General features: G+C 38.9%; 1 protein-coding gene across 1 annotated transcript in view; it reads right to left on the bottom strand.

Annotated features, from left to right (window-relative positions):
* FIG4 (FIG4 homolog, SAC1 lipid phosphatase domain containing (S. cerevisiae)) overlaps positions 1–25,348 on the bottom strand; it is a 130,090-nt gene that overhangs the window by 64,706 nt on the left and 40,036 nt on the right. Inside the window, exons 8-15 of the mRNA XM_006839936.1 lie at positions 23,043–23,143; positions 21,321–21,483; positions 20,810–20,907; positions 16,097–16,230; positions 14,684–14,800; positions 11,247–11,292; positions 10,208–10,356; positions 8,760–8,926 (exon numbers count right to left, since the gene is read on the bottom strand). Of these exons, the coding sequence (XP_006839999.1) occupies positions 8,760–8,926; positions 10,208–10,356; positions 11,247–11,292; positions 14,684–14,800; positions 16,097–16,230; positions 20,810–20,907; positions 21,321–21,483; positions 23,043–23,143 (975 nt within the window). The remainder of the gene's footprint in view (positions 1–8,759; positions 8,927–10,207; positions 10,357–11,246; positions 11,293–14,683; positions 14,801–16,096; positions 16,231–20,809; positions 20,908–21,320; positions 21,484–23,042; positions 23,144–25,348) is intronic.

Consider the following 25,348-nt stretch of genomic DNA (forward strand, 5'->3'; position numbering starts at 1 on the left):
TATGGATTGGAATCAACTCGACGGCACTTGACAACAACAGCTGGTTCCAACTCATAGTGACTTGGTATTGGTTTCCAAGGAGTGGCTGGTGGCTTTGAAGCTCCAAAGGACTCTCCATTGGTCTGATGCTGAGTTTGATTCTTCTCCACCCTGATGAAGTCAGAGGAGGTGAGATGCCACCCTTTTTTCCACAATCAGTATATTAAAATAAATCTGACTTGAATAGAACAGTTATTTTTTTTTACTTATCAGAAAATTTCTTCTGGTACTATATTTTGTTGTTGTTGTTAAGTACCGTGGAGTCAGTTCCGACTCATAGTGACCCTACATAGGGTTTCCGAGGCTGCAAATCTTTATGAGAGCAGAAAGCCTCATCTTTCTCCTGCATAACAGCTGGTAGTTTGGAACTGCTGCCAACCTTGAGGTTAGCAACCCAATTCATAACCACTACACTACCAGAGCTTGTTAAGTGTAACTTTAAATATAGCTTTGATAAAGTGACATATGATATTAGTAACAAGAGAGGAAATTATCCAATAACACTAGTGTAGAATTATTGTGGGAGAGATGAGGTTAGATATCTCACAAAATACACCAAAATAATTATCAAGTAAGTGTTAAAAAAAAAAAAGAAACCAAACCATAAAAATAAAACAGAAGAAAATATAATTGAGGACCTATCTCATCTGATCTCAGGGAGGGGAACACAATAAAGGGAAAAGCAATGATAGAAAAGTCTTTCATATATTTCATACAAAATGTTGAAAATTCTACATGTCAAAATAATAATGGTAATATTAACAGTGCAATTATATTAATATTGTTGCTGCTTCTTATTAAGTGTCGTTAAGTCAGTTCTGACCCATAGTGGCCCTGTACAGGTTTTCCGAGGAGTGGATGGTAAGCTTGAACCACTGACCTGTGGTTCAAACCGACTTTGCTGTCCAGTGCATTAACCCACAGCGCCACACCAGGACTCCTATACTAATATTGTTGTTGTTATGTGCCGTGGAGTCGGTTCCGACTCATTGTGACCCTGTACAGGGTTTCCAAGGCTGTAAATCTTTACGCGAGCAGAAAGCCTCATCTTTCTCCCATGGAACAGCTGGTAGTTTCAAACTGCTGACCTTGCGGTTCGCAGCCCGATTCGTAACCACTATGCTATACTAAAACGCAAAGTCACAGTAAAAACTACATCATCTGTTCTAGACTAAAGGTTAATATTCTGAAAATAAATTCAAGCAAAATAAAATTGATATGAAAGACTAGGCTCCTAACACAAAAATGAAAATATACAACTTTCTAAAAAATACAGAAATGGGAAATGACTATAAAAGAATTCACCCTTACCAGTTAGCAAACAAATACAAATTACATAATCTGCCATTTTCTACCTATAAGCCAGCAAATACTTTTGAAAATGAGCACTCCCATACTCTGCCAATAATGAAATCAATCATTCTGAAAGACAGTTTGTCAATTAAACAAAGAAAATCAAACACTGAAAAATGTGGGCTAATGTGTCAGACTGCAAAGTTGTTTGAAGTACAAGGTCAATGGTTCAAGCTCACCAGCTACTCCTTGGAAACCCTATACAGGGTCGCTATGGGTTGGAATCGATGCGACAGCACTTAACAACAACAATCTAACAAACGTTTCTGGGATTTTTCTAATCAAAGATATGCAAAAACATCTATGCCCAAAGACATCTACTTAGAAAAATATCTGAATATACAATAGTATATTACTAAGTTAAAGCATGAGGCATCTAAATGCTACTAAACTGTTGCATTCCTTCTAATTGATTTTGACTCATTCTGACCCTCTAGCATAGAACAGAACTAGACTGTAAGATTCCCTAGACTGTAAGATTCAGATCTGACTCAATAGCATACAACCACTACCACCACCAATCTTTACAAGAGAGTTCTGACAATGTGTTACAGTTGGTGTTAAATGCTGTCGAGGCGATTCCAACCCATAGCAACCCTGTATAGGGTTTCCAAGGGACAGCTGGTGAGCTTGAACCTTGGAAGGTTATCTCATTATTCTTCATACACTAAAACGCCCTCCCTTGCATCTCTTACAGTGGTGACCATAAAAGAAACTGTTCACTACTTACAGCACGAGTGAAGCCATCTCAACCTAATCTGCTGTAATCACTGTCTTTTTTGTGCAATGAACTTGGAAGTCTGTACCTGGTGAGCAGTCAGCTTTATTATTTTAAATCTCTGTTTGAGGAGGACATGTTTCCTCTCCATGCATACATGTACACATTCATGACATCTACATTCTATACACATATGTACGTATTATGTATCATGTATACACTAGAGAGCTTTTAACTACTACTGATATCCTGGTTTCCTCCTTATAACAAGATTTGAATTCAACAAGCTTTAGCAAGAAAATCCAGGCTTACCAAAATGGGAATGCTATGAAAAAGTGCTTAACAAGGTCTTTAAGGGAAATAGAAAGCTTTTCCTACATCTGAAGAGACTCTCTAGGTGTCTACACATTTCCTCTAGGCATCTTCCAACTGTGCACGTAACCAGTTATAACAGAAACTAAAAGGTGCTTCTTAAAGACAAACCCCAGAGCATGTTAATAAGAAGGAAACCTCAAAACAGTTTTTAAAACTAAGCCTGAATGGAGGCCACATATGTTGCCCATGTAGTCTCAATCTGTTTACACAAACCAAGGAAAAAATTCTTAACAACCTAGTAATCCATTACTGTTACTTAATCAGTAAGTATTTTTCAGCCTACCCCAAGGGTGTGGCATGAAGAGACAGATAGAAGTTTTGGAAAGTTCCTTGTGTGTCTTAAAAAAAAAAAAAAAGTTCTATAAATACGCCTTTATCATGATCATTATATAATATCTATTGTAGTTTAAAAAATTAAGTTATATGCCCAATGGCACCATGCTTCTCAAAATACAGAAGTATATTTTAGCCACATTATTCATAAAATAATTCTTTGCATAATATCCTATTCAATAATTCCTTCTTCAGTTGTGCAGTTTTGTTTATCTTTCCATTTTGTGTACTATTACTTTCTCATGATCATCTTCGAACTTTTCATCTTATCCCTTTTTTAAAAAATCATATGCACATTCATTCTCGGCCTTCTATTACTATTAAAAACACACATCCTTGGCCCGTAAGTGCCACTGATTATTCACATTATAGGAACAATACAATATGAGAGAAGCTGAAGAGGGGAATGTGCCTTCCCATGAGGACAACTCTCAACACTTCACTGTGACACATTCTGCCAAGAGTATACCCAGAGGGATTGGTATTTATAGGTACACTGTAGTTACTAATGATCAAAGACCACAGCAGTTGTGGGATGACCTTAAGAACATCATACAGGAAGAAAGCAGAGGTAATTTTAAAAACAGGAAAGAAAGAAAAGACCAAAATGAATGTCAGAAGAGACTCTGAAATTTGCTCTAGAAAGTAGAGACACTAAAGCATAGGAGAAAATGAAGAAAAAGAACTGACCAAAAAATTTCAAAGAGCAGCTCAAGAAGACAAAGTATTATAATGAAATGTGCAAAGACCTGCAGTTAGAAAACCAAAACAGAAGAACACAGTTAGCATTTCTCAAGCTGAAAGAACTGAAAAGTTTTAAGTCTCAACTTTAAAATTTGAAGGATTCTTTGTTGAAAATATTGAATGATGCAGAAAGCATCAAAAGAAGACAGACGGAATACACAGTCATTGTACCAAAAAGAATTGGTCAATGTTGAATCATTTTAAGAGGTAGAACATGATCAAGAACTGATGATACTAAAGGAAGACATAAAAGTTGCACAAAGCAAGTCTCCAGGAATTGATGGAATACCAGTTGAAATGTTTCAACAAACTGGAAGCCTGAAATTTGGAAGTTGATTGGCCTGAAATCTGGCCAATCAACTGGAAGAGATCCATCATATTTATGCCCATCCCAAAGAAAGATGTCCCAATAGAATGCAGAAATCACTGAACATCAGTAATATCACATATCACAAGTAAAATTTTGCTGAAGGTTATTCAAAAAATGGCTGCAGCAGCACATCAATAGGGATCTGCCAGAAACTGAAGCTGGATTTAGAAGAGGACATGGAATGAAGGCTATCATTGCTGATGGATTTCGCCTGAAAGCAAAGATTATCAGAAGGAAGTTTACTTGTGTTTTTTTGACTATGCAAAACCATTTGACAATGTGAATCATAACAAACTATGAATAGCAATTTGAAGAATAGGTATTCCAGAACACTTAATTGTTCTCATGGGGAAGCTGTACAAAGACCCAGAGGCAGTTGTTCCAACAGAACAAGAGGATAGAGAATGGTTTGAAATCAGGAAAGGTATGCACCAGGGTTGTTGTATCCTTCCACCGTATTTATTCAATCTGTAGGCTGAGCAGATAATCTGAGAAGCTGGATTATATGACAAATGTGGCATCAGGATTGGTGGAAGACTCATTAACAACCTGTGATATGCAGATGACACAAGCTTCCTTGTTGAAAGGAAAGAGGACTTGAAATACTTACTGATGAAGATCAAAGACTACAGATCTTCAGTATGAATTGCACTTCAATGTAAAGAAAATAAAAATCCTCACAATGTAAAGAAAAAACATGATAAACGGAGAAAAGATTGAAGTTGAAAAAGATTTCATTTTATTTGGACCCATAGTCATTGCCCATGGAAGCAGCAGTCATGAAATCAAATGCTGTATTATATTAGGCAAATCTGCTACAAAAGACTCTTTAAAGTGTTAAAGAGCAAAAATGCCACTTTAAAGTGAGCCAGACCCAGAGCCAGGGTAGTTTCAATCACCTCATATGCATGTGAAGTTAAACAATGAATAACGAAGACAGGAGAAGAATCAATGCATTTGAATTATGGCCTTGGTGAAGAATATTGCAAGTACCATGGACTGCCACAAGAACAAACAAATATGTCTTGGAAGAAGTACAGTCAAGTATGTTCCTTAGGAGTAAGGGTGGATGTCTTGTACTTTGGACATGTTGTCAGAAAAGACCCTGAAGACGAACATCATGCTTGGTAAAATGAAAAAGAGGAAAACCCCAACAAGGTGGACTGGAAGCAAAAGTGGGCTCAAAAAGAACAAAATTGTAAGGATGGCACAGAACCAGACACTGTTTCATTCTGTTGTATGTAGGGTCTCGCTGAACCCTTAAACTTTGTTTAGATTAATGATGCTGTGAGACAGTGCACTGGACCACAAGATAGGTTTGAACCACAAGTTTGGCAGTTCAAACTCACCAGCCACACCTCGGAAACCCTATATGGGGTTACTATGAGTCACAACAGATTCAATGGCCCTTAATAAAAACAATATACTTGGATTTTTTAAGGTCTAAAGCATAAATTTAAAGTGTCATGCATAAAGGAGAGTATCTAAACACTCTTTTTTTTTTCCTTAAAAGTTTTATTGTGAATTATGTGATAGTTTACATGGGATAACATTAGTTTTACATTCATTCTATCGTATATCGTCTCATTGACATGGTTACAATCCCCACCCTGCAATCCTTCCCCTGTACCCTCCAGGTCTTCAGCACACAGTCGCTCTCCCTCTCTGGATCTAAAGTCTCCAGCTGCTCCAGCTGCTCCATCGCTCCACGTCATCATCTCTGCCTCCATTTCAAGCATCACTGCTTCTCTGGGTAGGGTCCCGCTCTCTGCTCTTCTCCCTTGATGGTCCTAGGGACCTCTGCTCCTAGACTGAAAAGTTAATCACTCCGCTCCTTGCTATAAAACGTCTACCTTTACCTTTCCAACCCTCACATTCAGTCCTGATAACAATTATTCACTATTGTATCACAAGAGACCCGTCTGTATTTCATTGCATCAGCCCCGCCTAGTCAGACTGAATACTACTCACTGGAGATTCTACCTTCCTCCAGGCCCTCTGGATCTAGGTTCCCTCTTGAAAGCTTGTAAGCCAGTCACTTCTTGCCTTTGTAGCCCCCTGCCCCTCATTTTGGGTAGCCAATGTCCAAGTTGCCCATCCCTGTCTACTCTGTGTGTGGAGGGGATGGGAATGATTCTTGCTGTAAGGACTTGTTCCCTCTTTTGAGCTACTGCTTCCATAGGTGTAGGTCAAGTTCATCAAACTGTATGAGAATACTTTTTTTTTTTTCCTCTTCTTTTTACTTCTGCTTGAGCTCTGATCATCCAGTCATTGAAGCCAGGATAAGTGGGTATTATCTGCAAGTGTGGGTGTTCTTATTCTAAACACTCTTATTACCTGTAGTAGTAGATTCTGATTTTTGGTATGCTGAGAAACACACTGGACATAATTCTCAGTGAATTCAAAGTAAATTATTGAAGCAGCCTATTGGCAAAGAACAAGGCACCAGGAATTCATGGAATAAAAACTGAAATCTTTCAGAAAAGTGAGGCGGCACAGGAGGCACTCACTCATCTCTGCCAAGAAATCTGGAAGACAACTATCTGGCCAACTGATTGGAAGATATCCGTATCTTTGGAATGTGCTCATTCCAAAGAGAGGTGACCCAACGGAATGAGGAACTCATCGGACAATCTCTTTGATATCCCATGGGAGTAAAGTGTTGAAGAGCAAAGATGTCAGCTTGAAGACTAAGGTGTGCCTGACCCAAGCCATGGTATTTTCAAAAACCTCATATGCATGCAAAAGCTGGACAGTGAATAAGGAAGACCGTAGACGAATTGATGCTTTTGAGTTATGGTGTTGGAGGAGAATATTGAAAGTTCCATGGGCTGCCAAAAGAACCAATAGATGCGTTTTGGAAGAAGTGCAGCCAGAGTGCTCCTTAGAGGCCAAAATGGCCAAACTTTGTCCCTCATACTCTGGACATATTGTCAGGAGGGACCAGTCACTGGAAAAGGATATCATGTTTAGTAAGGTGGTGGATCACAGAAAAAGAGGAAGACCCCCAATGAGATGGATTGGCCAAGTGGCAGCATCGATGGACTCAAGCGTGGCAAAAGTAGTGAGGTTGGCCCAGGATCGGGCAGTGTTTCGTTCTGCTGTGCATAAGGTCCTAAGGGTCAATACTGACTCGATGGCACCTAACAACAATGACAAGATCATTATGCATAGATTATATGCTAGTAGGCCAACACACTTAGTCTTACAAATTTTTAATTAGTTTAACTGAGGAAAAAGGGAAACATGGATAACATTAATTAAGCATATTTATTCATTAATTTTACAAATATTTACTTGTTCTAATCAAAGCACTAGGGACTCAGTGATGAGCAAGCTGCTCACAAAGTTCTCAGTCTTATGGCTCAGCCTAGAAGACCTGAAGTTGGAGAACCCAGCTAAGCTGCTCCTGGCCTTCTAAACTACTGAAAGAGTAAGATGGCAAACAAAGGTGTGTGTTATATGCCACTAAATTTGTGGTCATCTGTTATCCAGCATAAAAAAGTAACACATTTGAATTGAAGCACAGCAAGTCAGCAGTTTTGCCTTCTGTGGACCTGGAAAACGCTGAAAGCTGATTCTTTCATGGGTACTTCCAGGACTCTTCAGAAGCTCCCATCACAAGATAGACTTTTTCGGTTCCCTAGGGTACGGGCTGGAGTCCTGGTGTGGCACTGTGAGTTAATGTGCCAGACTGAACAGCAAGCTCAGCAGTTCACGCTTACCAGCTGCTCATCAGAAACCCTATACAGGGTCGCTATGGGTCGGAACGGACTCAACAGCACTAAACAACAACAGGGTGCGGGTTGATGTATTTCTTTATTCCAAGCAGCTTCTTGTAACTCCTCCCTCAGCACCTTGGGAATCTAGTGTTCACCTCCCAGTTCTCACTGCTGGAGTTCCTTCACAGAGGCTTACAGGACAAGACCGAGAGCAGCCCCATGCCAACCCCTTCCTCTCTCAGGCTCAGATCTGGTCATCAGTAAGTGACCAGATCTGGTACTGCATCCTCAGCTTGTCTGGGTCCCTCCACTGGCCGAGTGCCACATCAACCTTCAAGTGCCAGAGTCCCCTTGAAGCCTCCTCTCTCTAGGCCTGAGATGAAGGAGTAGGGGTGAGTGAGAGTCACTACATGGCAACAGTTCACTTCAGCCATTCTCGTCACCAATCTTCTCCTTTCCACACTCAATGAACTTTTTTCTCCTTCACCTGGTTCAAGACTCCTAAGATTCATGATGTTAATCACTGAACACTTTCTTGGCAATTTTTGTACACAGAAATTTGTCCCAACCCTCACTTTGGTAATAGCTATGATATCTACTTTGTTGGAAATTCTGTCGTAATAGAGGCAGAAAGTGCGCAATTTTAACATTGTGTTATCCTTTCCATTCACAAGTCATAAAATAAAGAAATTAATTTAGTGCTAATATTAGTATTTCTTTCTAGTTGGCATTTTAAAAATTAGCAACGTTCCCATTCTTAGAAAACTGTCAAAACTATGAACCCTACTTGAATAAAATAAGGATTCAATATCCTCAAACACCTTTATCTGTGTCCTGCAAGGACAGAGATAAAGAAATATAGGAGACAGAAGCCAAGGAATCAACGCATTTTGCATTTGTTAATAGTGCCCAATTCAAAATACAAAAAGTGTATTCATTCTTTTATAAAAGGAATATATACTGAGCACCTTCTAAGTGACAGACTGTGTTCTATTTAAAGATTTAATTTTGATGTTACTTAGCCAGATGGCTGGGGAAAGTACACATGAAAGAAAAAAATGCACAGCAGAGAAGTTTTAGAAGTATCTGTTAACTCCAAAATTACCTGAAAAAGCATTGCTGTAATATCTAGACAAGGTCTGCATGATATCCTTTGAGTGCTGGGTCCACGGAGCTATCTTTCTGTAGGTTTTCACACGGTGAACAAGCTGAGAACCACCATACTGAAGGGACAAGGTATCCCCATGGTCTTCATAGAGTTCTTCAAATAACCTAAGCACAGGAAAGCTCACATTAAAGAGTTTTATCAAAATTATTGTAACATGATTCACACAGCCCACACTCAAACCACATCATTTACTTTGAGCTCTTCTGAGCCTTTTCTTTTTTTAAGTAGAATCTTCAATATCTTGAAGATAAATGCAAGCTAAAAAGTTTTTATATTTGATCAGAATGTTCCAATGGGCAACAGTCACAGGAAACACTAAAAAGGAAGCCAAGAGCACAAGAAACATGGCCCACCAATGCCAGACCAGGCTGTTTCTAACCTTAAATTAAGAGTACAAGTGGTGCTATAAGATAAACACACTACCTCAAGGTTGGCAGTTCAAACTCACCAGTCACTCCTTGGAAACCCTATACAAGGTCGCTATGGGTTGGAACAACTCGATGGCACTTTAACAACAACAATTTTTCTGTAGGTTGTGAAATCAATTCAACAACTCCCATGACAGAATTGCCTTTGAATAAAATGACATGCTCTTGTCACAGGTAGATAAACCATATTCCTTGGCAGAAACATGGGCATGTTTGCAATTTGTGCTTTTTCAAGTGCTTGTTAAGACTTCCAGTCTGAGTTTCCATTCACTTCAACTCCCTCCTGAGAATTTGCCATTCCACCCTAGATATACTAAGTCTGAACCTACAGTTTAACAAGACAAACTGTACATTCCTGACTCTGTATATGTAGGGTGGAAAGGCAGATTCTCAGGAAGGGTTCAAACTGGAATTAACTGGCTCAAAGCCCAGCTTTCAGCACAGTAAGATCTGTGAATTAGGCCATTTAAAAGCTGATCACTTTCCCAGACCAAGCCTTGGCAATACCCCTAGACAACCAACAACAACTGTCTTTGTATTTTCAAGAAATAGTACCTTATCCAATGGCATGGATACAACAGACAGTGAAGAAACCTTAAGTGTTAAAAATATAGACCCTTTATAAGTCTCAATTTAAATTCAAAACACATGTAGGCATGTTATTTTTTTTAATGCAGTTTGGATTCGCTAAAAAATAACAACATTAGCTTGTCTAACCACTTAGAATTTCTCTCAAGAATATATAGTGTTTCTTGACAACACACACACAAACCAAAAACCATGACAATAGCACACAAATTTCAGCGAGATATATACTACCAAATTATTTGAGTAGTGACTCCTAGCAACATCATTTTCTGAAAAGCTAAATGTAGAAATATAATTCATAAAAGCCTTTCTGATTTACCAGGTTTGCATTCTGCCATTATCAACAAAAAGGCAGAAAATAAGTCTTACCTAACTGCATCTGTATCAAATTGGAGATTAGGTTTGTCAATTAATCCCAAGGAATACAGCTGATAAGCTAAAGCACATTTTCCCACCATAAACTGCGCTGTGTTGGTGCGATCCAAACAGTCCACACAGTTGGTTCGAAGAACACCAGTCTAAAGATAAATGCCATTAAGATTTTTTCATTCATTATATTCAATAACCAACAACTGCTTCCACCCTACTTTAACTTTGACTTAATTAAGAAGTACAAGTAGGTTGTTCCTGAACAAATAAGAATTATTTCATCTTATATAAAGTTAAAGGTCAAAATAATGAACATTTCTTAGATTATAAAAGGTCATATTATATTGGCTGCTCATGTAAAATTGCTGCAAAAGTCTCATGAAACCTTCTAGTCTATATTTGAAATTTCTTAGTTTAACAAGATAAAGTAAGTAGCTAACATTTTCAACATGTACCAATTAATCAACTAGCTGCTTTTTTTTCTGATTTATCTCCTTTACTGTAGAAATGAAATATTCAGTGGTTGAGGTCAAATCATTCTTTTTTTCAGATCATTCTTAAAGCATAATTAATATATGTAGTGAATGTATTGGGCTTGCTTTCCAAAGCCAGTTTAATTAAATTCTTTTTACATTTCTGCTTGTGTTTCTATTTCCATTAATAAGATTTAATATATAGGAAAAAAATCCATGAGCCAATTTATTTCCACTACATAACCTTCTATACGAAGTCCTGCTGTGGCACTGTAGGATAAGCACTGGAATGCTAACCAAAAGGTCAGTGGTTCAAGCTCACCAGCCACTTTTTGGAAACTGCACAGCGTCACTATGAATTGGAACTGCCTCAAAGGCATTGAACAACAACAACCCTTCTATACAAGTTGAACACTAGCAGTAAGACCTCTAAAAATAATTCCTAATTGGTTAATTTTGCATTAAATAATTTTAATTTACCTGTCCATGACTGCTGTCAGAAACATGATTCTATTAATTATTAAGAATACAGATTCTATTAATTATCAAGATAATATTTTCCATACCTGTAGACGACCAGTGGGAATTACACATCCTCCTAGTTCATTCCACCTGTGTGTAAAAATAAATGCTTTACCAACATGTTATTGGTATATTCGATATTCTGCTCCTTTGTGAAGAATTCTTTGTGATCAGAGTAATATGAGCTGAATGCACCTGAAGAAATCATTTGATTCTTCTTCTTGTTGCTTCCGATTGAGTCAATTCCAACTCCTGGTGACCCATAGGTGCAGGATAGAACCGTGCTCATACGGGGATCTCTAAGAATCACCTGGAGATCTTGTTAAACTGTAGACTCTGATTCAATATATCTAGGGTGGAGACGCAAATTCTCAGCAGGGATTCAAACCGGAATGAATCCATATGAAGCCCTGGATCCAAAGGGTTTTCAAGGCTGTGATCTTGTGGTCAGACCTACCTTCTGAATCGCTTCTGGGTGGATTCAAATGATTAACCTTTTGCCTAGGAGGTCTGCACCACCCAGGGACTCCTTGTGATTCTGCTGACTTTCATTATTTCTGGTGAATAAACATGGTAATAATCATGATGGAAAGCGATCCCTGACTTCATAGAAAGCCTGGGAGAGGAGGAGCCTAATGTGCTCCAGTGCCTCGCACCCTGGCATTGCTTCATCGATGTTCAACCAAAACTGCTCTTGCTTCAGTTTACACTCAGTTCCTGCTTGGTCTACAGATATGAATCATAACTGCTGAGCATCTCCCTCATAAAATCTTCCACCCTCAGGCTTTTCCTCAACAATGGAATTTTCTACCACCTCCAGCTTTTCTACATGGGGTCATCACTACTTTCCTTCACTTGCTTTGTACAGATTCCCTTTTAGGAGAACTACTCATTTTCTCCACATGTTAATGAACACATGGGAATGTATTTTGTAAGTTATTAAGTGCTATATAATGTTCTTTAAATTATTAAAAATAAGAAGACCGAAAATTCAAATGATAACAAATGCAAACTATAACAGAAGAATTATTTTCCAAGTTCTCATACATACACTAACCAAGTTTTCACTATTGCCGTTCATTATGTTAAGTGAATATAAAATGCTAGAAATCGATGATATTGTTTTCTTAAAAGATAAAAAAAAAACAAATCCTTGACCTGATGAAGGGCACATCAAATGATGTATTGCATCAGGCAAATATGCTGCAAAAGACCTCCTGAAAGTATCCAAAAGCAAAGATGTCACTTCAAGGACTAAGGTGGGTATCTTAGCTACCTAGAACTGCTATAACAGAAATACCACAAGTGGATGGATTTAACAACAAGAAATGTATTCTCTCTCAGTTTGGTGGTGGTTCTGACTCATAGCAACCCTGCATCAGGTTTCCAAGACTATAAATCTTAACGGGAGCAGAAAGCCTCACCTTTCTGTTGCAGAATTGCCAGTAGTTTCGAACTGCTGACTGTGAGATTAGCACCCCAACTCGTAACCACTACACTACCAGAGTTCCTTCTCTCTCAGTTTGTTGTTAGGTGCCATCGATTTGGTACCGACTCATAGCAACCTTATGCACAGCAGAACGAAACACTGCCCGATCCTGGACCAACCTCACTATCATTGCTACACTTGAGCCCATTGATGCTGCCACTTTGCCAATCCATCTCGCTGGGGGTCTTCCTCTTTTTCTCTGACCTTCCACCCTACCAAACATGATAGCCTTCTCCAGCAACTGGTCCCTCCTGACAATATGTCTGAAGTATGAGAGACAAAGTTTGGCCATCTTGGCCTCACAGGAGCACAGGTAGTGTACTGGTTATGAATCGAGCTGCTAATCCCACGGTCAGCAGTTTGAAACTACCAGCTGTTCCGCAGGAGAAAGATGAGGCTTTCTGCTCCCGTAAAGATTTACAGCCTTGGAAACCCTGTACAGGGTTGCTATGAGTCAGAACCGACTCCACAGCACATAACAACAACAACTCTCTCAGTTTAGGAGGCTAGAAATCCAAATTCAGAGTGCTGGCTCGAGGGGAAGGCTTCGTTGTCACCTTTCAGCATCTGCAGGTCAACATTACTTGGAGGAGATCTCCATGTATCTTGGCATCAATCGTTCCCTGGATCTAGGAGCTTCACAGTGTTCCTTCACAGACGTCCAAAGGACTCATTCCACGCCTGGCTCTTCTTGGTGCTACTGGGTCCCTGTTTCTCTGCTCACTACTCTCTCCTTTTATATCTCAAAAGAGATTAACTCAAAATACGGTTTAATCTTACAGATTACATCTAGTCTTATTAACATCATAGAAGGGATGACTTGCAATACAAAGGATAATTAATTATATCAGATCAGAGCTGATCACATCAGATCACATCATGGGCTTACTGTACCTTATTAAATCTCATCATGGAAATGATAAACTACATTTTAACTGCTAATCCACTGAGAAATCCTGGCCCAGTCAAATTGAATATAAAACGTTGGAAATAGATGTGCACAAAATCTTAATTATCACAGTATGCCTGGCCCAAGCCGTGGTATTTTCAATTGCTTCATCTGTATGGAAAAGCTAGACAATAAATAAGGAACACCCAAGAAGAACGGATACCTCTGAATTTTGGTATCAGCAAAGATATTGAACATACCGCAGAAAGCAAGAATAACAAACAAATCTGTGTTGGAAGAAGTGTGTTCCTTAGAATTGAAGATGGTGAGACTTCATCTCATGCACTTTAGCTCTATTACCAGGAGGGACCAGTCCCTGGAGAAGGATCATGCTCAGTAAAGCAAAGTCTCGTGAAAAAGAGGAAGAACCTCAACAAGATGGATTGAGAAAGAGGCTGCAACAATGGGTTCAGACACAGCAATGACTGTGAGGCTGGCGCAGAATCAGGCAGCGTTTCATTCTGTGGTACATACGCCATGAGTAGGAACTAACTGACCGCTCCTAGCAACCACTGTATGCCAATGACAAACACTATTTTCATCTAAAATGTTAGTAAGGAGTCAATAAGGGCAAAATTCCTTGTTCCTATTTAATACCAGAGTCCTAGTGTTGCGCTGCAGGTTAATGCGCTGGACTGAAAGGTCAGTTTGAACTGTAAGGTCAACGGTTCAAGCTCACCAGCCACTCCTCGGAAACCCTATACAGGGTCGTTACGAGTCAGAACCCACTCAACGGTGCTTAACAACAATTTAATACTGGAAAATAGAATTCATTGTAGAAAATTTTACTTTACAGAAATATTTTTTGTCATGTTCAAACTCCCATGGCTTCCATCTCAAAGTAGATATCCACCAAAGCAATTTCCTTGTACCCAGTAAACATTCATTTACAAAATCAGATGAACAGTTCCCCCACCAAGGGATTCAATTAAATTCTCTTTTAAGTACTACATACTGTTCATAGTGACAATATTTTTTTTCCTAAAAAGAAAAATTCTTAATTTATATTAATTTTTGAAAAAAAATACAAACACCATACATACTTTTCATCTGGTCTCAAAATGCTACAGTAAGAATCCGGGCGGTTTACAAAGAAACCTGTTTTCTTCACCACACTTTCAGCAATCACATTCAGCCGATCAAGAACATTACACAGCTTGCTGACGAGAGAAAAATGAGAAACATGAGGAGAAAACAGGTTTTAATATACACTTATTGTTCCATCCAAGCAAAATGAAGTCTACAGAGACAAGATGCAGGGATTGAGTTTTTTAAATCCCCTGCTGGCATTTAACAGCAACATTATAATAACTGAACTCCACAATACAATGTTTAATCAATCACCACCCAACAGTTGATATAAAAGAGGCATGGAGGATTGTTTAACTTAATACTGGAACCTTTGATCTTGTTACATTTCATGCCTGCAATTGCTTTTTCCAAAGCTTTTCTCTCTTCCAGAGAGTTCTGCCAGTAAAGACAATACAATACACATGCCTAAGATTCCTAAGTGAAAAGAGTAAACTGCACATTGAATGAGAAAACAAATGTAAGAATAAAATAACATGAATGACACCAACCAATAAATAATTAAGCTTAAACTCCAGGAAAGTGTGTATGGGTTTGTGTGTGTACAGGTATCTAACTATATAAAATGATTTGTAAAAAAAGTACGGTCAATGTAGTAGTATTTTTAAAGATGAAGACCTCAACATCAACCTAGTGCTTGTATGATGCATATGAAGTAACTGAGTAAAAAGACAAAGCAAGGTTGATGTAAGAAAGTTTCTTGGAAGAGGTGAGTTGGGAATCAGATCCTGAAAGGTAAAAGCAATATGGAAAATCAGGGAGGTCAAATGGCGGAAGCAAAGGCTCAGGGACAGAGCCTTGGCTGCTACATTTGGAGTAAACTATGAAGATTAGTGGGGTTTTTTTTTTTTTTCTGGAACAGAACAACCTTAGAATAAAGGAAAATTTATTACATTCTGGAGGCAACTGGGTGATGATGCCCTAGCACTACACTAAGGAGTTCAGATTTACTATAAATAGCCCAGAATTACTGCAGCCCTCATCCACAAGAAGAATGAAAGACTCTGCAAGTAGCATCTGAGAAAGTGATTAAACAGTGAGAAAGAAACAGGAAAAAGGGAAAGCAAGTCCTCTAAGGGATGAACAACAGCGGTATTGTTCTGAAAGGACTAGATACTTCAAGCAGAATCGGCAAATGATGTACGTGATGGCAAATGATGTACGTGACGGTAAATGATACAGGCAAACGGAGAGTTCAGCCAGTGCATTGCAACATTCAAACTACGAGCCAGCAGCAAAACAGCTCCTCAGCGGGTTCATGAAGGAAATTAAAACAGTAACATTTACTTACAGGAGATAAGCTCCCTGCTATTTTTCATTATAAGAAAAGGAAAATATCATAACCAGACATATGATTGTCTATTCACCTTTTGGTGTACTTGGCCATATCCCAAGGAATATAAACAATAGTGTGCTCAGGAGGCAAAAACTGGTTGAGGTAAGTCACAGCAGCTACGAGTTCTTCACTCAAAATTCTTTCATGTTTTCTTTTTTCTCGTTCCTTGGTTAAAAAAAATAACAATAAATCAACATTTTGAGCGTCCTAATGACTTTAGTCCTGGTATGGCGCAGTAAGATAAGCACTGGACTGCTAACCGAAAGACTGGTGGTTCAAACCCACAGCCACTCCTTGGAAACCCTATAGAGGGTTGCTGTGAGTCCAAACCAGCTTGACGGTACTTAACAACAATGATCTTAAATTAGAAAAATAGATTAAATATTTTTAATTTTTCAGCGAGAATAAAACAGCAAACCAAATCTTATATATACTGAAATGAAACCTACAGACTAAGATTAACATAATATAAATGCCAAGAAATGAATACTGCTTTGAATTGAAGTAAACAAAGAATGAGCTTTAAAGACTTAGGGATATGGGTGGGGTTTCTCCTCCATCTCCTCCTAGCAGCCTGAAGAGGCCCACCTCACCCTACACAGTCCTGCCCACAGGACCAGAAGGGAACCCCTACTCCAGCCAAATGAAGACCAAACAAGCTGACTAGGTCTCGGTGGGTAACCCCTAAACTAGCAGGGTAGATAACACGGTCATAGTTTTTAAATGTGAATCTCTCAAAAACCCTGTGCAGTAATCCAGGCAGGGACTTTTCTCTTTTACACTGTAGTTCAAGGAATCGGAAATTGCGAGGTGTTTATAGAAGTAAACCTTACATTTTGCCTCATTCAAGAAGGGCTAGTGATTATAGTACAAGCTCAGAGAATGGAGTGCTGGCTGTGCCACGTGACCTGGGGCAAGACTTGAACCCGCCTGTTGTTAGCTGCAGAGTCAGTAGTCCCAGATTCTCAGCAACCCATATGCAATGAGATCTGGTCACTATGATCCATGGGGTTTTAACTGGCTGATGTGGGGGAAGTAGATCCCCAGACCTTTTTTCCTGGTCTGCTAGCTCTGTTGACACCTGTTCCGCATCCTAGCAGCACACAAGCCTCCAAGGACAAGATGGTGGTAGCTGCGCAGGAGGTTCATTGGCCAGAAATCAAACCTGACCTCCCCCATGAAAGAAGAGCTTGTTCCCACAGAACCATCAATGCCTCCTTAGCTTTCATTTGTTTTATTTATAAACTGGAAAAACAATAGTATCTCCTTTACAGCATTAATGTATAGTGTTAGACCCAAAGGTCAGTTTGAACCTCAACATCGGTAGTTCAACCCCACCAGTCACTCCTTGGAAACCCTATACAGGGTTGCTATGGGTCAGAACCGACTCAACGGCACTTAACAACAACAAAAACATATGGGATAAAACATAAGTTTTTATCATAGCAAATGGCACATAGTAAAATTTCAATAAAAATTAGCTTTTTTAAAATTATTACCCTGATAAGGCTTTCACTTACAAACAAACAATTTAGCAATATGATGCTGCAAAGCTGTTAAGGCATAATTGCTGGCATCAGAATACATCTATGCTGTTGTCAATTACAGTGATTACTTTTCAGTGGACAGAATTTAATTAGATAATGATTGTAAAAACCAAAAAAAGTTCAAGCTCACCAGCGGCTCCTCAGAAACCCTATACAGGGTCGCTATGGGTCGGAACCGACTCAACAGCACTTAACAACAACAAATTTATACAACTGAATAAATCAAACAGATTTAGAGCTGATTAAGAACTGCAAAGTGGCAGCATCAATGGGCTCAAGCATGGCAACAACTGAGATGTGGGCCCAGGACCGGGCAGTGTTTCATTCTGTTGTGCATAGGGTCACTATGAGTTAGTACCGACTCAATGGCACCTAACAACAACAAGAAGAACTGTTAAAACTATTTAGGATGAAAATATTTTAAGCTTATTTGTAATTCTGAGGAAATTAAATTATATAGCTGGGATTTTTCTCAAAAGCACTTTAAATCAACTGATGGAGTTGGTGGTAGACTCAAACTGCTGAATCTCCGAGGCACTCCAGGAGGGAAATGAGGCTTTCTGCTCCAGTAAAGGTTTACAGCCTCAGAAACCCTATACCGGGTCTCTATGAGTCGGAACTGACTCGACGCACACCACCACCACCACCACCATCTGGGACCATAAACAAAGTGGGTTCTTTACATAGGATGACCAAATCTTGATTAGTCTTGTCTTTCCCACTCATAAATGTCAGATCTGATATAAGTATGTCAAAAAAAATTATGTTACGAATAGCTTTTCTTTTTCTTGTTGACTTAAAGGAGCTTAGTGGATTACGCATTGGGCCGTAACCATAGCTTTTCAACCATACCAAAAGGCCTCCATCAACATATGAACAAGATCCACTTATTAGATCTCGACTTACACCTTGTGATACTTTGGCATCTAATGTTTTAACAGTCATTTATTTCTATACAGACAATATCTTACTTTCTATATATTTGCTTAAAAAGTGCTCATGAGTGTTTCTAATATTAAAGTTTCCCCATTTTAATTTTTCAATTACGTCCAATATAGCTATTGTTCATGAATAATCTAAGGCTATAGGTTAGGCAGCTATTACCTAACATTATTGTGAGTTGGCAAGGAGAGATAGGTGAATATGAAACTTATGAATTAATGTGAATAAAAGGCTAGAACATGGTGTATTAACTAACTGAGAAATATATTATACAAAGTCAATTCTTGGTAGGAAACAATTATATAAACCAAAGAACAAAAAGGAGAAAAACAGGAGCAGATCGACTCTTTGGCCTCCCCACTGACACTTTCAGGTCATGATCCTCCATACTCTTGATCACACACACACAGCCTGACTACACTCACACCACACATACACCTTGATCATTGAAGCCCATGTGGTTAGTTATAAAGCTTGCCAGCTGACAAGTGGAAGTCTGAATCAATCCAGAGATGTCTCAAAAGAAAGACCTGGTGATTTATTTCTGAAAGATCACAACCATTGAAAAACCTATGGAGGCCAGATCTATTCTGAAAAACATGGGGTTGCCAAGAGTCAGCATCGACTCAATACTGTTTTGTTGTGGGGTTTTATTTTTGTTGTTGTTGCTGTTTTAATTTGGTTTGTCAGATGCAATTTAGCCTTGTCCCACTCCTTTAGTTCTGTGTTAAGGTCAGGATAATTCTTTGAAAATGTAAATTTAATCATGATCCTCTCAACAGTGTAAAATTCTTTCAGAGCTATCAAGTACTAGGAGGATAAAGGTCCAACATTTAACATAGCCCACAAGGCTGTGCGTGGCTTGGTCATAACACTCTCTTCAGCTTCATCTCACAACAGGCTCTCTTGCCCTCACTCTGGCCTTTCTCTGTTCCTCAAATCCTACTGTCTCAATGCCTTCGTACATACTGCTCTCTCCAAGGTGAAGACTATTCCTTTTCTGCTTGGCCTGTGAACAAACACCTCTTCTCTCAGGTTACAGATGATTCATCATTTCCACAGGGAGAACTTTTCTGCCATTATTATAAGCACCTGCCTCGGTCCCTCTGCATTTACTTCACCATCTCCTCCATTGGACTGTTAGAAGGCAAGAAACTGTTCTGCTATGGTTTGGTACAAAGGAAACTCTCAAAACTACTCCTGAAATGACTGACTAACAGGATACAGGAATCCTGGTGTGGCACTGTAGGATAAGATCTAGACTGCTAACCCACCAACCACTCTTCCAAAACCCTACACAAGGTCTCTATCTATGAGTCAGAATCAACTCATCGGCACTTAACAACAACAAATGGATACAGAGTTCCTTGGTCTTTAATTATGATGTTGTTGTTGTTCAGTGCCATCGAGTTGATTCTGACCCATAGCAACCCTGTATAGAGTTTCCAAGGAGCAGCTGGTGAGCATAATGAGTTATATTTATTAACCAACCTCACACTACTGGGCTGTTGGCCACCACCACAATCATAACATAGTAAAGCCCTTGCATTTTATACACTCAGGGTCTTCTTGATTGCTGACAGATTCTTTCATTTGCTCATAACAGAAGCAGATGAAATTTACTGTCTGCTTTCCCAGCCCTCCACCCTAAGCCTTTGGACTGTATGCTTCCTCATTCTCACAAGATATGCTCAGTGCACATTGGCAAGGAAGCAGAGAACTATGAGGCTAATGCTACCACCCTGTGTGGGCTGCTCACATGCCCACATCATTCTAGAACCACAACAGTATCCCACTTTCTGACTCTAGTTGACTGATCCTATTACTATGTACTGATTTCCCCAGAAAGAGTGCAAGCTATACTCAGGCTAGGGTATGTCAACTCGATCTCCATACTTCCTTCTTCAAGTTGCTCTGGAAATGACAGCAACAATTCTATCTGTACCTAGTCCACATACAGCCATCAAGAGCCCGACATACTGCATTACTTTCTTCCATTAGAAACCTACCACTGATCCTTCCTAGGTACACAGGCAAACCCATATGACAGAATAACTGTCTCAGAGAGTTTTCTTGGCTCCAATCTTTATAGGAGCAGATCACCAGATCTTCCTCTCAAGGAGCCCTGTTAACCTTTCAGTTGCCTACACTGTACTCACAACCATATACAGACTTGACATATGATATAAAAAAGAAAAGGTAAAAAGAAAAAGTTGCTCAGTGTGTTTGAATTTCAAAATCAAAGTACATCATACCTTCACTAAGTTCAAGATGATGATGGGAGAGCCAAACCTCTGAAGCATCTGGTCAAAGTGAAGGGCAGCCACATGTGCAAACGGATCTGCCTGGTCCACTGAAGGCGAACAAAGGATGAATAAATAACAGGATGCAAATTAGAAAGCAGGAACAAAAGTTGTGTAGGGGTGTTTGATGTTTAAAGAAATATAATTCAATCGATCTTCAAACCGTTTCATTTCCCAAATGCTTCTCAAGGGGAACATCAAACATTCATTCATCGTGTCTTATTGAATCTGAATGATTCTTATATTTCTGAAGTGAAATACAAATAATTGAGTCACAGTCAAAATTCAAGAAAAATTTAACACTACTGCATAAAAACAAAAAGAAGTTCTTCTAAATTATCTATCTTCCAATACAAAAAACACAGTGAGACCTAATAACTTATGTGATATGTCTGTGAAAATCATTCATTATCTTTAAATATGGGTAAAGAAGGATTACGGTTACAAAGATGGTTCCACATACAAGTAATAGGAGGTTTTGGCATCATGGTTGAAATGTCCTGTGACCAGCACAAGGGAACTGATCCTCTAACTTGTACGTACGAAGAGTAACTTCCTGCAGTAAAAGACATCACCGAAGCATCACAGACCATTTGTTCAGTCTCTACTTCATTTGCAACATCACCCTGAAATGAAATATGCATTTAAAGTGATTATTTTATGTTTTTAGAATTTTTAATGTAAAAAAATTTCAAGTATACACTGAAGCTATAATTTTTACCATTACACTATTTCTTTTAAATGTTGATCAACATTCAATGTGTACATAAGTAAAACAAAATTTAAATGCAATAAAGGAACGTAATTAAAAATAGTAGAGCATGGACTAGCTAATCATACACGTGGCATTATTTGTATAAGTAATTCCAGAGAACAGCTTCAGTGGTTGCTTTAAATGGTGAGGGAGAGAAACACATGAATACAAACACAGGAGATTATATATAGGAGGATAGGAAGGCCAACAGAACATCAAGAGTCAATTCTGAAAACCAAGGAGAAATTAAAGAACAAAAACATAAAGCTCAAATAATGTTTAATGGACATTAAAAACAAAGTGGGGGGAGAGAGGAGCTTGAAGTGGCTTTATTAATTTCAGAGTTATTAGTAGCCTTTTTGTTTGATTATCTTCAGAATATATAGCTGCCAAATTGTAACCTTTTCTTAAAATACCCGTTTCATTGTTGGTATGCTGTTTAGAACAATTTTGCTGTTTCAAAACCCAATGCCTCACTCAGTCTGTCTACTCACACACTACATGAGCTTGCAACTAGAGTTGGAGGCCTCAAAGGAGATTATGTGATGTGGCAAGGTTGACAGATTTGGGGGATCTATGAAAATAATACACATGAAAATTACACATAAGAAAAAAGTCATAAATGCTTACAAGAAAAGCACACTCATGGAGAAAGGCACACACAGAGAAATGCCTGTGCAGAAAAATGCCCACATGCATGGAATAATATGCACATAAAAAATTCTCATATTCACAATATTATACAGTAATAAATTCTAACCTGAACCCAAACGTCAACCCAACCTTTCACATTAAAAAAATTTTATGTGCATATTTTCTGCATGGGCATTTTTCCATGTGTGTTATTTTCCATGTGAGCATTTTTTTTAAGTACACCTTTCATGTGTGCCTTTATGACAGTGGTGTATTTTGTGTAGGTTTTGGGCATTTTTCTGATTAGGGTTGTTGGCATTCTTTAGGAGTGAGTGGAATGAACCAAGATCAAGGTGGGGGTAGAGGGCACAGGACTTCCAATGCCTTGCTCTACTTAACCTTCCTACCAAGGATGTGCTCCCCAGGGCTTGGGACTGGAGGAGGACGTGCTTCCAGCGATTGTTGTCCTCCCTCCACTTATTCTTCAGGTAGAGGTGGTTTGCTATTTCCATCTCCACATTTAAAATGTACTCTGTTTTTCCATAGATTACAGAAACTGTTCATCCTCCAAATCATTAGATATTTCATAACTCCCTGCAGCACTATAAAACTCTCAGATAGCTGACTTTTCAGAACATCTGTATATTAGTCATATTTCTCACAAGTCTCAGATAGTAATTATTCTCTTGATAATATCCCAAATTAAGAAATTCCACTTCTTAAAATTTCACTTGGTTTCATCTATGTCAGCAAAGTTGTTAAGGAATAAAACAGCACGAGTGCTGACTTACAGCTTACCTCACAGTTTGCGCCTCTCTTTAGAAAACGGGTTCCAGCAAATTTACTGGATCTTCTAGCTATTAGAGTGACGTACACTGGCCGTCCGTAGATCAACAGCTCTTAGAAATCAAGTTAAAGTCGTTTAGCATTCATGACAGTTGTTGTTGTTAAGTGCCATCGAGTCGGTTCTGACCCGTTCATATGAGACCAGTAAGTGCATATTGAGATACGTCTTGTCCCACAGGTTAAAAAACAACGGAAAGCTCCACCCAAGAATGGATCAGCACTGGATCTAGCTGTTCTTCAGAACTGTACAGGTAGAAGGGCAGAAAGCAACCCTGCCTAAAGAATGGTTTCTATGAATTCCAGAAGAAATTGTAACCAGGATAGTAAGGTAACTAGCCTAGGAAAAACCTACTACTTCCTTCTAGCCAAGTAAAAAGAGCTGAAGAGTTTCCACTAATCCTTTCATAGACTTCAGATATCATGAAACTCTCAAAAAAAAGAAAATGTGTATCACGTAATGGAATGTTTACATTATAAAGCAATACACAATTTTGAGGAAATGTTGTTCTGAGGTACTGTTAAATCAGTTTTGACTTACACTGACCTATGTTTGTTTTGAAAGAAGTGCAGCCAGAGTGCTCCTTAGAGGCCAAGATGGCCAAACTTCATCTCTCATACTTTGGACATATTGTCAGGAGGGACCAGTCACTGGAGAAGGACATCATGTTTGGTAAGGTCAGACAAGAAGAGGAAGACCCCAACAAGATGGACTGGCTAAGTGGCAGCATCGATGGACTCAAGCGTGGCAATAGTAGTGAGGTTGGCCCAGGACCGGGCAGTGTTTCCTTCTGTTGTGCATAAGATCGCTATGGGTCGGTACCGACTTGATGGCACCTAACAACAACAACAAGAACCTGTACAACAAAATGAAACACTACCTAGTCTGCACATCCTCATAGTCACTGCTATGTCTCAGCCACTGTGTCAATCCATCTTATTGAGGGTCTTCCTCCTTTTCACTGGCCTTTACCAAGCATGATGTCCTTCTCCAGAGTCTGGTCCATCCTGACAACATGTCCCAAGTATGTGAGACGGTCTCACCATCCTCACTTCCAACAAGTATTGTGGCTGTACTTCTTCCATGACATTTATTCCTTCTTCTGGCAGTCCATGGTATAGCCAATATTCTGTGTCAAGGCCATAATTTAAAGGCAGCAATTCTTCTCCAGTCTTCCTTATTGTCAAGCTTTCGCACACATATGAAGTGACTGAAAATATCATGGCCTGAGTCAGGTGCACCTTGGTCCTCAAAGTGACATCTTTACTTTTTAACTTTAAAATGTTTAACACTTTAAAAAGGTATTTTATAGCACTAATAATCCACAACTTGTACTGTAAATAAGAATTCATGGTAACACAGTGAATTAGGCATCAGGCTGCTAACCAAAATGTCAGTGGTAACAAACCTGCAAGTTGCTCTGTGGGAGAAAGATGAACCAGTTTGCTACTACACAGGTTACAAGAGCTCTAATTGATCCCGCAGGATTGTTATGAGTCAGAAGTAAGAGCAGTGTTGGTGGCGTGGAGTCAGTTCCGGCTCTGAAAAAAGACAGAAATCTTCAGCAAAATCATACTTAAGAAACCCTAACAAGAGCAAGAATAATGCACCACAATGATGTTGTTTATGCTGGGAATGCACAAGTATTTTGATATTTGGAAATAGATCAATAGCATTAGGAAATAATTAAATAAAACAGCAGTTCAGTATCAAAAAAAAAAAGGTATTTTAAAGCAAATTTGCCCAATATAATATGTCGTTTGATTTCTTGACTGCTTCTTCTACAGGCAATGATTGCAGATCCAATGAAATGAAATCCTTAACAATGTCAATCTTTTCTCTATTTATCATGATATTGTTGGTTAATCCACTTGTGAGAATCTTTCTTGTCTTTACATTGAGGCATCATCCATATCAAACACAGCAGTACTTGATCTTCATCAGAAAGTCCAAATTACAAAAGCTGAACAGAGTGAATTACTGTGATGTTGTTGGTTAATACAGTTGTGAGACTCTTTCTTGTCTTTACATTGAGGCATCATCCATATTGAAGACAGCAGTACTTGATCTTCATCAGAAAGTCCAAATTACAAAAACTGAACAGAGTGAATGACTGTGAACTGCCTGACCAATAGGCAGCTTTTTAACTCTCTGAGGTGCAGTGTCATCTTTTGTAAAAGGAAGTAAGCAGTAATAAAGTAACACTTTATTAGGTAGTTGTTGTTATTGTTGTTGTTAGGTACCATCGAATCGATATCAA

Source organism: Chrysochloris asiatica, unplaced genomic scaffold (genome assembly GCF_000296735.1).
Source record: "Chrysochloris asiatica unplaced genomic scaffold, ChrAsi1.0 scaffold00027, whole genome shotgun sequence".
NCBI classification, from domain to species: Eukaryota; Metazoa; Chordata; class Mammalia; order Afrosoricida; family Chrysochloridae; genus Chrysochloris; species Chrysochloris asiatica.